Source organism: Lissotriton helveticus, chromosome 12, assembly GCF_964261635.1.
Source record: "Lissotriton helveticus chromosome 12, aLisHel1.1, whole genome shotgun sequence".
In the NCBI taxonomy this organism is placed as follows: domain Eukaryota; kingdom Metazoa; phylum Chordata; class Amphibia; order Caudata; family Salamandridae; genus Lissotriton; species Lissotriton helveticus.
Genome location: NC_136073.1, coordinates 808,516,681 through 808,529,800, shown reverse-complemented (window position 1 = coordinate 808,529,800; position 13,120 = coordinate 808,516,681). Strand labels below are relative to the sequence as shown.

The window sequence follows — 13,120 nt, the reverse complement described above, 5'->3', positions numbered from 1 at the left end:
ACACAACACATAGTTACCAGCAACAAATACTGCCATGTTGGAATATGGAGCCAAAAAGAAATTCTATGTAGGCGACGATTACGTTGTTTTTGCCTCATTTTCATTACAGCAGCCATTATAAAAACATTACAAAAGACTTAATTTCCCACAACTCTTGGGGAAAAAGTAATAGTTCGAACTTTAACAATGTTTAATCATTTGGCTCTGCACAGTTTCCATAGTCCTTTGACACTATCTCCTCCTTCTCTTTCTTTGCTGCTCCAGCAGCCGAGTTAAGTGCCCTGGCCTTTGGCCTGTTTCTTTCTTCGTTTTCAGTTGTAATTAACAGGTTTCTAGTGCCTGAAATTGTGTTATTTGACATTTGTAGTGTTTTGTAACCGGATTTAGTGCCTAATATTGCCATTTAAGTTGTGTGGCCGAAGGAATGCTATTCGTTCCTCCGTGACCGCTTTGAGAGTTTACTGAACCTGGGGCATGTGCGGCGTGGTCCTCCGACCACTAGAGGGAGGCGCATTAGAAGGGCTCAACGCATCTCAGTGCCCGCGCCGGCTCGCGCTGTCAGATTCACGGAGAGTCAAGCAGTGCGGCCGGTTACTTGGCTGAAAGAGTTGGTTCTGCCACATTTGCCTGGAGGAAGACACCAGTTTGGGTCTGTACACCACAAGCGCTGAACGTGGCTAATTATCATAAACGACACCAATCCAGGAAAGTTTCTTTTGACCCCATAGCGCAAGGGGCGTTGGTGTCAGCAGCTCCTGGCACCCTACATTTCCTATTCTAGGCTGATATTTAGGACTTGGAGACCTCCATCATTACATACCCCTCTGATAACTGCTGCAACCCTCCAGCATTGGTGAATGCTCTCACCGGGGATTGCTTCAGTCCCTGAGTGAAATGAGTGACGTAGAAAAGTCAAATGTTGAGGAAGATAGTATTACCTACCTTCCCATAGATGACCACTTCTGCGAAGTTATGGATGCCTCGATATCTAAGGCAGTTTTGCAGGTGGTATCCCACAGGAGGACCTTACTGCAGTACGTTGCCTCAGACCCTTCCCTTCGAGGGAAGACCCTTTGGGGATTGGACCCCTTGCACCTCCAGGTAGGTTGGCACCATCTGCGCCGTCCCCTAAGCGCAAAAGAGACACCGATTCAGGCGTAGACCTGAGCGCTTTTGAGAAACTGAAGCGTGTCTTCCTTAAATATTTGTAGGCCACCTCACTGCCCCTTGAACCTGGCACTTCAGGGCTCCAACCCCTGGGCCCCTCTGGTATTCTACCACGGTCACCTTTACCGACGCCCAGTCTCCCCCAGGATTTGGATTCTCCTTCAGGTTCCGAAGCGGAACCAGAATCAGGTTCTCGCTCATGGCGTTATTTACAGGACACACAGTCAGGCACTTCCTTGGAAGACCCAGCCCTCTCTGACATGTTAGACTCAGACACCCTGGTAAACCAGCTCCTCGGAATGGACACCCGCAGAGAAGGTGGCGTCTTACGTCACAAGGAAGCTTCGCAAGACCCTGGATAAGGAAGGCCACAAACGCATGAGAGCGGAATGCCTTCGTCCCTCCCCTCCCTAGAGCACAAGGTAGCCCTTAATCCTGAATCAGATGAGTGCATGGACACCTTTCTTGGGAAGTAGGTACAGGATCCCAAGAAGGGGATAGATGGTTCCTGGCGAGCTTGCCAAGACAAGCTCTTGGATATCGTAGGCCCCTGGAACCGCATCTTCAATACGGCTGAGGCTGCCAAAGCATCTGGGTCAATGACCTTGCCCAAGGTCCTTTCAAGAAGGGCCCAATGGGTTATCGTCTTTCTAGAGAAGGCAAACTGTGCTCTCTCCCAGGTGAGGCATAGGTCGCTCCTTATTAAGATTGACCCCAAGCTAGGGAACTGGCCACTTCTGAAGCAGGCCACATGGCCCAAGGAGGGCTCTTCGGAGACCCATTCATCCGGGAACTGGGCAAATTCGTACTGACATTTAACTCAGTAGACAAAGCCCAGGCATCTATTAAACACATTTTTACACCCTGGGTTTTCTCTTGGGCTGGCAGAGGTAGGGGGCGCTCATTCAGGCACACGCATCTTCCAGCAGAGGATATCCCAAAAGAAAAGGTCAGCACCAGGACTTCTCCAGATTTGGGAACCTCTATCCCTCCAAGGGTCACCATCTACACCGGGGTGCGAGAGGACACTGCAGCGGTAACCACCAAAGTTCAAATCACCGTGAGAGTTCATGCGACTCCAATTCTTTTTTTGGGGGGGGCGGGGGGGCAGGCTTCAAGGATTCATCAGTAATTGGGAGTCCCTTACCTCCGATGCTTGGGTCCTCCAGACAGTATGGGGGTTCCACAGAGTTGTACAGTTGCCCCGTCCAGGAAAGTCCTTCTATACCCTTGATCTTTTCACCCGCACATGCCAAGCTAGTAGATATATAAGCAGCAGAGCTTCTGCACTGCACAAGGGGCCGTTAGTTCGCACAACTCAGCATCCAAGTTTTTTTTAAACAATCTCTTTGTGGTGGACAAACGGGATGGGGCCAATGGTCCGTTATCAATCTCATAGAGTTCAACAAGTGGTTGGTCTACCACCATTTCAAAATGGAAGGTATCCACCTCAGAGACCTCTTTCAGCCCGACTTGATGGTGTGTCTCAAATCTGAAGCATCCTATCTGACCGTCCCGGTTTTGCCGCCTCATCGTCACTTTCTCCAGTTTCAGTGGTGCAGGGACACGTCTGAATTCACCACGCTCCCATTTGGATTGTCTTCCGCCCCGTGATGCTTCACCAAGGAGATGTGCCAGATCGTGGAATTCCCGAGAGCCCCGGGCATACGTCTGTTAATCTACCTCAACAACATCATCTTTATGGACCAATGCCATCGGTCTGTCTCTACATCTTCATACAGCAGTCTCGCTTCTGGAGTCATTAGGGTTCATTATCAACCAAGACAAGTCGACCCTGCTATCCTTGCAATCCCTGATGTTTCTAGGTTTTGTGGTGGACTCGGTCTGAGCCACCCTTAGCCTCCCTTCACAGATTCTGGCCAAGATAAAAAAAAGAACTGCAACACCTCTGCCATCCACCTCTCTGAGTCAGATCGCTTGAGCAGTGGGACTCATGTCCATACAGGCCATTTTTCCAGGCCTGCTTCAGTATCGGGCCCTTCAGCACCTGAAGGTCTTACACCTCAGGTAATGTGACTTACTTCCAGGTGGTTCCCCAATCAGAGGAGGCTCGGGTAGAGATACATTTGTGGCTGGCCCATATGGAGGCATGGAACAGCTGATCGATCTTCGCTTCAATGCCTGACCTAGTGATAAGTGTCCGATGCAAGCAGCTCAGGCTGGGGTGAAAGATGTGGGGAGTTCTCCATAGGTGGGAAATGGTCCTCATGAAAAAGATCCATGCACATCAACTGTCTCGAAATCCTAGCGGGGTCGTTTACGGTCAGATACTGGACCAAAGACTGAGGGCAGTGCTGTGTCCTCCTCAAGATGGACAATGTGGCAGCGGTGCGGTACATAAATCATCATGCAGGAACCAGTTCTAAGAATCTCGTTCGCAGTTTCTGTGACTATTGCTTGGAGAGTCAGGTCTCTGTGACGGTGGAACATTTCCCAGGTGTGGCCAATCAAGTAGCGGATTGGCACTCCGGCTACCTTCAAGACATGCCTTTGGCGTCTGTATCATCTAGTGTTTCAGGCCCATCACGATAGATGGGTCAGTTATGGTGGACCTCTACGCCTCCCAACTGGATCACCAACTCTACTTCAGTTGGAGGCCGGACACGGAGGCAGCGGCCACTGGTATCTTCCTGCAAAACTGGCAACTCAAACAAAGTTATGCCTTTTCCCCCTTTGCGATGATCATGTGCCTTTCGGAGCAAGCCAGGAAACAGAAGGCGGAAGTAGTCCTAGTGACTCCGACTTGGAAATCACAAGCATGATATCCAGTTCTACTGGAACTTTCTTGGGATTTCCCAATTCCTATACCTCTGTTTCCGGGTTTCTCCTACAGGACCCAGAGGGGAATCCCCATTATCTAATCATTCAATGACCTTTGTTGCTTATGGCCTGGAGGATTACAGGGAACATTGGCAAGTCCCAGGCCTTTTGCGACAGGCTGCATCTCTCTTCTCGAGAGCATGGGCTGAAAGTACCATTGAAACACTATAGATTGGCGTGGTCTAGATGGTTGGACTGGGGTCATCAGAGACATCTGGATACTGTGGGAGCAGACATTATCCATATTCTGAATTTCCTTGCATCTCTGGCATCAGACGGCCTAGCCTATAGATCCATTAATACCTATAGGTCGGCAATTTCGGCAGGCCATTCACTAGTCGGTAAGCTTCCAGTTGGGGAGCATCCCCTCGTGTGTAAACTGTTAACTGACATAAGCCTGTCCCTTTCTCTGAAGCTGGAAATCCAACAAATATCTCCAGAGGAAGGAACTCTCAGCTAAACTAGCCACCTTCTCTTCTTGGTTTCTTGCAGGCGAGTCTCAGACATAAGGGCTCTGGACTTGACAGGTAGAGTTTTTACCCCAGGTGGGGTTACTTTCCATATCTCAAGGCGTACAAAGTGTAATTCTCACATGGGTACTTATCGTTCCTTTCCAGATTCCCCAAAGCTATATGTAGTATGGTGTATAAAGCGCTCTGAGTCAATAACGGCAGATGTCCGTCCACACGGAGAGAAACAGCTCCTGATAGCCCTCAGGAAGTCATTCAGAGCGGTCTCTTCACCCACTATTGCCAGCTGGGTTTGATGAGTCATGCAAGAGATTGGCATGGATATAAAATTGTCTGGGGCTCCCTCTGCCAGGAGGGCTAAGGCTTCACAGGCTTTCTCCCTCGGAGCCCGTTTAGAGGATATCCTTAACGCAGCGGACTGGTCTTCAGACTCTACCTTTAAGAGATTCTATATCAAACCAGTTCAGTGTCTGGGTTCACTGGTTGTGGAGAAGCTATAAACCAGTGTAATCCTCGCCACCGGTCCAGACATAGAATGTGAAATTTCCTAGCTGTCCGTAACAGAAAGTTTAAATTCTATTAAGGACATGGAGACAAGGATTAACATACCTGGTTAATTTACTCACATCCGGTACGGGAGGACCAGGTAACAGTAAGTATGCTTTATTCTCTGAACTGGTTCTGTATACGTTTTTTCTTGTGGGCATAATGTATTTTCTGACAGATTACAATCCGAATTGTTACCTTATATGGTTGGCTTTATACTGGACTATTACCATATTCTATATATGATTCATACATCTCCATTATTTCCCCTAGGATCTGATGGGTTGGAACAGGCTTGAAAAGGTCACTACCCATCTGCAGTCGCAGAAAGAAAGAGGAGGAGGAGATCGTGATAAAGGTCTATGGAGACAGTGGAGGGCCAAATGATTGGACATTGTAAAAGATTGAACTATGACTTTAACCCCAAAGGTTGTGGGAAATGAAGTCTGTTGTAATGATTTTTATAATGGCTGCTGTAATAAAAGTGCAGAAAGAACAGCGTAATCTTGCCTCCTCACCCTTAATAGATTTGCAACTTTCCCTTACGTTAGCTAGGAAATTTTACATTCCCTTAAAATACATTTAAGGTTTTGAAATATTCAATGAAATGAAATGTAGGTTTTTGAAGAGCGCATGCATGCTGTAACATCTTAGCGCTTGCTACCATGGAGGGCAACCGGGAATTCAACCAGCCAGTTAAGTACGAGTGAATAACCAGGTTTTGAGTTATTTAATGAACTGTAGTAGATTGTTTTGATTTCTAAGGGACAGGGAATTCCATAGCCTGGGGGCTAGATGTCGAAAACTTCTACCGCCCCACTTCAACGTCTTTACCCTAGGTACGACGAGCAGAGACGCAGATGCCGAGCGGAGGCTTCTCTGTGGGTATAGCGCTTAATGTGTTGGCTGATCTGGGCGGGTCCCGCCCCATGCAGGGTCTTGTGTACGATACACATAGATTTTAACTGGATCCTCGCAGGAATGGGCAGCCAATTCAGTTGTTCCCGGATGACTTGACTTATAGGGAAGGAACGGGAGGAGATATGAAAACCCAGATCTTTGATTGTCTTAACATGAATTGTGGCTTGAAAATAAATTTTCTGGCTACAGTGTTGCCAAGCACGCTCAGCTTTGTTTGGTGATTTTAGTTATCATTTATTGTAATCTGTATTTTGAGTATCACAGATGAAAAGGTCTTATATACTGCAGCAAAAGCTCAATAGCTTTTGTGCCCAAATGCCTTTTGGAGCTCATGTCCTCATCTTTAGGAATGCATTAATTTTTCTGCAATCAAACAAATACATTTTATTTAGCAATCCATTTGATATCACATTATGTTTATCTTCTATTCTTAGTTGGAAACAATATATCCATCTTGGTCCGTTCACATACATTTTCATAGGTATATTTAGATCAAAATTGTTCATTGTCAGTATAGCAAGCACAATAAAACACCAATACAATGGGGAATGTGTTCAATTAAAGGTCTCTGCTACATATACATCATAATTCTGCATATTCTGTATCAAATGCCCAGGTAGATTAAACTAAACCAGTAAACATACAAATTGGATAGTAGAAAGGTATAATGGAGAATAATATATTATTACCATTGGTGAAATATTTTGGATAATATAATCATGTAGTTTTATATAACTTAAGTTTCAAATAATAGAGCAATCGTCCAAACGGATATCAAGGGGGAATAAGGAGAAACATTTACAGTAGGAGAGGCATGGTAGACTCACAATTACAGATAGGCGCCCAAAAAGGCCTAAATTATTGATGAACTTAGTGTACTACTTGGACTGAAAAGGTAATGGTATAGAAAACAAGTGCTACAAGTCACTGAATGAGTAGAAATGAAGTGAGGTACCGCTTTATAGAGAACTGGAAAACTGTAAGGCGCTAAAACTTTAATACAGACATTGCATATAGAGGCTCATGAGACCTGAACATGGGGATTAAATTATGATCTACAACTAAGAATTGAAGATAGATTGACAAGAATTTGAGAAAGCATTTGTTCTATTACAAAATAATGGCTGTGATATAAAAGTTTGTTAATCTGTGGAAACAAAACAGAGACTGAACTGAATAATGAGAAATAGAATCAGTACATTTTGCTGAGCATGTTAAGTAAGGGAGTCTATGTCCCATAATGGTTACAGACAGGAACTCAGGAGGAGGAGTCCACATGCAAACAAAGCAAGGAGGATAAAGAGTTGCGATCAGAAACACAAAGTTCTTGTACTGAGAAAATGTATAATAATACGCATGCCAAGAACGATTTAAAACACGAATAGTCAGGAATGTTCGAACTACAAACTCTCATAATGTAAACAGTACCCCAGCTTCGACACAGCAACAAACACTGATAAGCATTGTTACTGAGGTGTTAAACATGACAAATTAACTCTTAAAAACTAAACATTTGTATAGATCAACATTACTGAGGGTCAAATTACCATCCATGAAGATAAAATATCCAACTACACCATTCACAGTTAGCAAGTTTTAATTTCTAGAAAACTTATGGGTGTAAGCTCAAATATTTTGAGCTTTTAAGCAAGCAAACCCCAATAGAAAAACAACACAACCTATAGCTCGAGCCTCCAAACCTGGTCTGCAAACCGCAAACTTTCATCATGATCAATGTGCATACGGTTGGTTGAAATATTCAACTCTAAAGATATAATATTTTTAAGACAACTATGTAGCAAAGGGATGCTCATCTTAAAATGTCCTTGATCTAAGTACCTTTAAACCGAACAGAACACCTGAAAGCTCAATTACGTTGGGATGTGGGAGTGAGATGGAATTTTTTATCACTGTCAGTCCTTCTGAGAGAATGGTCTTAAATTAAATATGTTGGACTTTCAGTCCAGAGGTTCGATGAGAGTCCACTAAGATGCTCTCTGCAATTGTATCTATTGTAGCACATGAAGACACCCATCTCTCCGGTGGTCCTACTAATATAGAAGAGATAGAATTGACAAACAGTAAGAAGGCTCCCTGTAGCAGTGGGAAAAGATGCTGGCAGTACCATGACAGACTTGAAATAAAAAGACTTACGAAGTAATTAGCAAAAAGAAACAATTCTATAGTAAACCTCGTTTTAACTTAGACCATTGACTAGGAACAGGCTGAGAAGTCAGGCTTGTCTTGAATCCTTTGTCAAGTCTATAACATATATCAATGCATAGGAGGAAGGTGGATTCGTGCATCAAGAAAGGAAGGGTTCATTTCAATGAAGGAGTTTGGTAGTGGTTTGGGATCTGTGAAAGCTGACAATTTAGTTACAAATGGAATACTGAAGTACAATTTCAAGTCATTATTGTGAACACTTGACATTGTTATGGCCTTCAAAAAAATAATACAAACTTTCAGTACAAAACTACATGTCCAGAAAGCATTAATAAATTATTCTTAAATACATTCAAAACTATGGCACATGTATATATTTACTAATACAAACTCAGATATGAAAGAATGGTTTAAGTAACTTTCCTACCTGACAGGGCCTGTGGAACCCTCTCACTGGAAGGTACAGGCTCCTTTCTCAGCGATCGGCTGACTGAACTGTCCTGCGCTGTGAAGAGTCCAGGACTATCACTTAGTTTTCTACGGCTGCTACTGTTCGAAGAGTTGCTGACCCTGCAGCTGCCTATTGCACTTGTAAAAAGATTTGTGTGTTCATCACTGCTGGTAGGTTCAGAACTGGGGGTAAATCCCCCCAAGGACAAGCCAGGAGAAGAGTCTGAGCAATCAATCTGTAACGGTGTCTGCAATCCCAAAGCCACTGAGCTGGACTCTGAGGGTTCTCTCCTGACCCACTGCTCATGTCTCGTCAGCAAGCCTTTTGTAGGCGAAAGGTGAGGACAGGACATGTGACATCTGTGCTTCTCTTTATGTTTATACCTGTCACCAGCAATCTCTTTCCCAAACCTGTAACGCTTTAGAGACTCCAAAACTGTCCTTGAAGAGCTGTTGGATGTTAACGTGTCCATGGAAACTTGAGACTGCTCGGAAGACCGGTGCTCTCTGTGTTTGTGGCGATGGCGGTGTTTGTGCTCCACCATCCAGCCATAGGCCATTTCAGGCGGAACACTGGGGTAAGTGCTCATAGAAAGAAGTGGAGTCCTACTACTTGTGAGGAAAGCCTCCTGGCGGAGCAATTTATGCTTCTTCTTATGGTATTTGGCAGGGTTCAGAAGCAAATGTCCAGTGTGCATGTAAGAAGGAGGAGGCAGTGGTGTAGTAAATGATGCAGATGGAGGTGGAGGATATAAAGAAGGGGGGTACCTTCCATAATAACCTAATCCCATGGGACCTGCTGCAAGGGGAGAGGGAGAATAAGGCATGCCGTAGGATGGATAGAAACCAGTACTGGACAGAGGAAAGCTAAGGCTATGCATAAATGGCATTTCTGCCATTGTTTCCCTCATTTTAGGAGGCCTTCCTCGCTTCTTCTTTAAGTCAGGCTTTCGAATGTAGTGCAAAGGATCTAATGGGAAGGTGGGATGGGGGTAGAAACTATTAAAGTTTATTCTGAAAATAGTCGGCAAAAGATCTCGTGGGATGTAATGGTGACTTCTGTGGGTTATACGAAATTCACTCAGGCGGCTTATAAGTTCCTCTAACTCAGCAAGGAAATCTGGGTCTTGCCTAATTCGGAGTTGTGGATACTTCTTTTTCCGTTTTCGCTTCTGTCTCTTCATTTTGTCATAGCTCAGGTAATCATGAGTCCTGCGCTTACATTTGTGTTTGTATTTCTCCTTAAGACTATTAAGGATCGTTGAAGATTCCGGAGGCAGAAGAGAAACATGCTCAAAAGAATGTCTTCGCTTCTTCTGTCCACAGAATTTCTCTGCCCGGTCGGAAGTGCTATTGTTGTCTGTTCCTATTCCACTGTCACTAGGAATAGTCTCATCACTGTGAGACTCACTGATAGGAGAAGGAGTAGCCTCCTTCAAGGATGTGAGTTCACTTAGATGAGAGGGCGAGAGGGTGGGCGGAGATAATCTTCTTCTCCCCTTTGATGCCTTTCTCATGGCAAGTGTCTGAAATACATTTCCCTGCCTGGAGTGCGTGTGGAAATATGGTACTGAACTAGGCTCCACAAATCCTGCATCACTACTAACTGGGCTCTGACCTCCACTTGCAACTGATGACTGGGAGCAGATTGGAGAAGGCAGAACCTCATTTACAGTCGAGGACAGTAGAGGGGGTGTAGGCTGAGGAGGCTTTTCTAAGGTTAAGTTGGCAGAATTGCCTCCTAAAATACAATCTATAACTGCCTTTGGTTTTCTTCCTCTTCTTTTTCCTATGTAAATAGTTCCTTTCTTGCTTACGTTTATCTGTTGTCCTAACTTTGACCCAAACGTAGCAGCAAGAGAGGACTCTGGGCTTTGCAGTTTCCTGAGCACTTTCCCTTTGTTGTGTTCCACAGGTGGACAGAGGATTTGACTTAAGAGTTTCTTTCGCTTTAAAGTTTTCATTTTGTTGATTTTACGGATGATGTTTTTCATGAATTGCCCACTGCTTCTTTTCACAGGTTTTCGCTCTGGTTCTGAGCATTGATCTGTCATGCCACACACACTAGACTTATGTGTGTCATCTCTGGAGAAATCCCCTGCATCAGAGAAATCCTCCTTTCGGTACCTTTCACGTTCAGGTTCAACTTTGTTTAACTGGTCTGTAGAGACAAATGGGGCTACTGACAAAACAGGAGGTTGCATTTTCACAGGCGACAAGATTTCCCTCCTAGGCCTTCCCCTCTTCTTAGGAAATGCTTGCACTGTTGCAGTTCTCTTGAGAAAGGGAATTTCGATTTCAGGCTGAAGGACAGGGGGCTCTTGTTCTTCTTTTGACTGCATTGACGATACTTTGGAAGAACAGAGTTTTGGAGTGCCCTTTGGAGGACCTTCCAAATGCGGCATTTCTTTGCCTCTCGGCCTCCCTCTTTTAGGTTTGTGGGTTGAAAACCTTGTGTTTGAATTACACAATCGAGAAACAACTTTCTGAGTACCACAGTTCTTGTATGTTTGTTTATCCGATTTATGATCAGCTGGTGCCTGGCTCGAAGTAGTTTTGCTTAACTTTGGCAATACAGGAGTTACAATTCCACATTCCGTTAGGGAAGATCGACCACTGTTGTTTCCTAGCTTGGATGGTTCCGATTCACTCCTGGATAATGAACTGCTTTTACTTATTTGAAAGTTTTCTGATCTTTCGGAATCTATTCCCTTTGATGAGCTATCAGTGCATTTGGCAATCATTTTAGTCCATCTTGACTTCCTTCCTTTTTTCTTCTTTAACAGCTTTGACTGTTGACTTGTGTTTAGACTGTCAGGCACATGAAATTGTTTCTTTGCCGCAGTCACTGTACCTACCTTAAACAACTGTTTACTACGAAGTAAACTTGCAAAGCTGACAATAGAATGGTCCGATGTAGTGCGGCTGACCAGGTTAGTTATTAGACTTGGTTGTTTACTTGCAGAATGTGACTTCGCTGAGGAGTACGTTCTGGTCGGAGCCAAACGAGTCTCTTTAAAATCTTTAGAACTTTTGCTATCTCCCATGGTGTCCTTCTTTAAAGTGTTATTTACAGATGTGCACTCTGGGTTAAGAAGGGAAGTGTCTGAAAAAAACTGGCTCTTGCTGGTTTTCACAGCAGTATTGTCTACGACTTCTCGTACAGCACTACTTAAATATGTCGAGTTTGAAGTCAACGGTAGTTGTTTCGAAGTGGGACTACTTCTGTTTAAGGTTACTGCAGATGCAGCAGGTGAGGGAGATGGAAGGTTCCCCTCACCCACAGCACTGGAGGGAGACTGTGTGGAAGAGGCATCTGAAGCACCTCCTGTTCTGAATTCTACTGAAGTGCAATAAACTGCTGATTTCTCTTGCTTAGACATTTCTGAAGTGCCTTTCTCTTTTGACAGCAAAGCATCCTGGTGCTTAGACATACATTGAGCATGCATATCAGTTTGTTGAATGCTAGCTTCCTTAATAGCAGGAAAGGTATCCGGGACGCTACCTTTAGCCGACTGCAAAGTGCTCTTTTCGCATGCTTTAATATTGCTCAGGTTGGCTTGCAACATTTCTGCACCCTCCTGGTTTTCCGCGATACAGCTGCTGATCACTTTACTGGAAGGAGATTTAACTAGGTCAGCAGCAGTACTTATTGAGCTATTCCTTTGGCTACCCAAATCCTTTGTACCACCACACCCTGCAGTCATGCTTGTCTGTTTTTTAGTTTTATTTTTGGAAGACTTTGAAGGAGGACAGATAGCGATCAGTTGAGCCAGTTTTTCAGTCACGCTGGGAGCTGCATTGGTTGTTATTTTGTCCTTCGGATCATGTTCAGGATAATCTCGGACAACTGATGGAGAAGATTTTGAGTTCTCTTTTAATTCAGAATGAGCAGAGGAATTTTTTTTGAGCGCTGGAACAATTGCTTCAGCTGAACGAGGTGGTGATCCTCCTTTGTTTTGAGACTCATCATGCTGATCACCAGATTTCTTGTGTAGCTTTGATGGATCCTACAACAAACAAAAAAGAATGATTTAGAAATGCTTAACTTGACATATTACAATCTATTCTCACAAGGCAGTTGTTGGTGATTTCCCTTTAGTCTAACATTGCTAAATATACCCAACATGGCAATCGCCTTAGAAAAAGAAATGGTATTAAAAGGAGCTTCTTAAGTTTATCCAAGGAAACATCCTTCATTCTTAGCAAAAGTAGCTTAAGGGCTCTGGGGACCATGCAGTACATATATTTTATACAAAACAAGAAAGGCTTTAAAAAACATTCAAAAATGTACATTATTTTTACTACAGAAATAGAAAAAATTGGCCTTTTTCGATGACAAATCATTTCAGTTACTTAAACATCTGCTTATGAACTCATTCAAACTTTACTTTCATAAGATTTGGTAGAACAAGAACTGGATTTAGGAATGTCACATATGCAATATCCAAATCAATAAAAAATGGATTTTCAATATCCACAAGTAAAAGCGTGATACTAAGAAAAGGGACATAAACGACATACAACAAATTCTATACAAACAGAAGTTAAATATTCAA

At 43.9% G+C, this 13,120-nt stretch overlaps 1 protein-coding gene across 2 annotated transcripts in view; it reads right to left on the bottom strand.

The window, feature by feature from the left end:
• ASH1L (ASH1 like histone lysine methyltransferase) overlaps positions 1-13,120 on the bottom strand; it is a 709,056-nt gene that overhangs the window by 525,329 nt on the left and 170,607 nt on the right. For both annotated transcript variants that reach the window (XM_078670708.1, XM_078670709.1), the window contains exon 3: positions 8,539-12,571. In XM_078670708.1, coding sequence (XP_078526834.1) covers positions 8,539-12,571 — 4,033 coding nt within the window. The remainder of the gene's footprint in view (positions 1-8,538; positions 12,572-13,120) is intronic.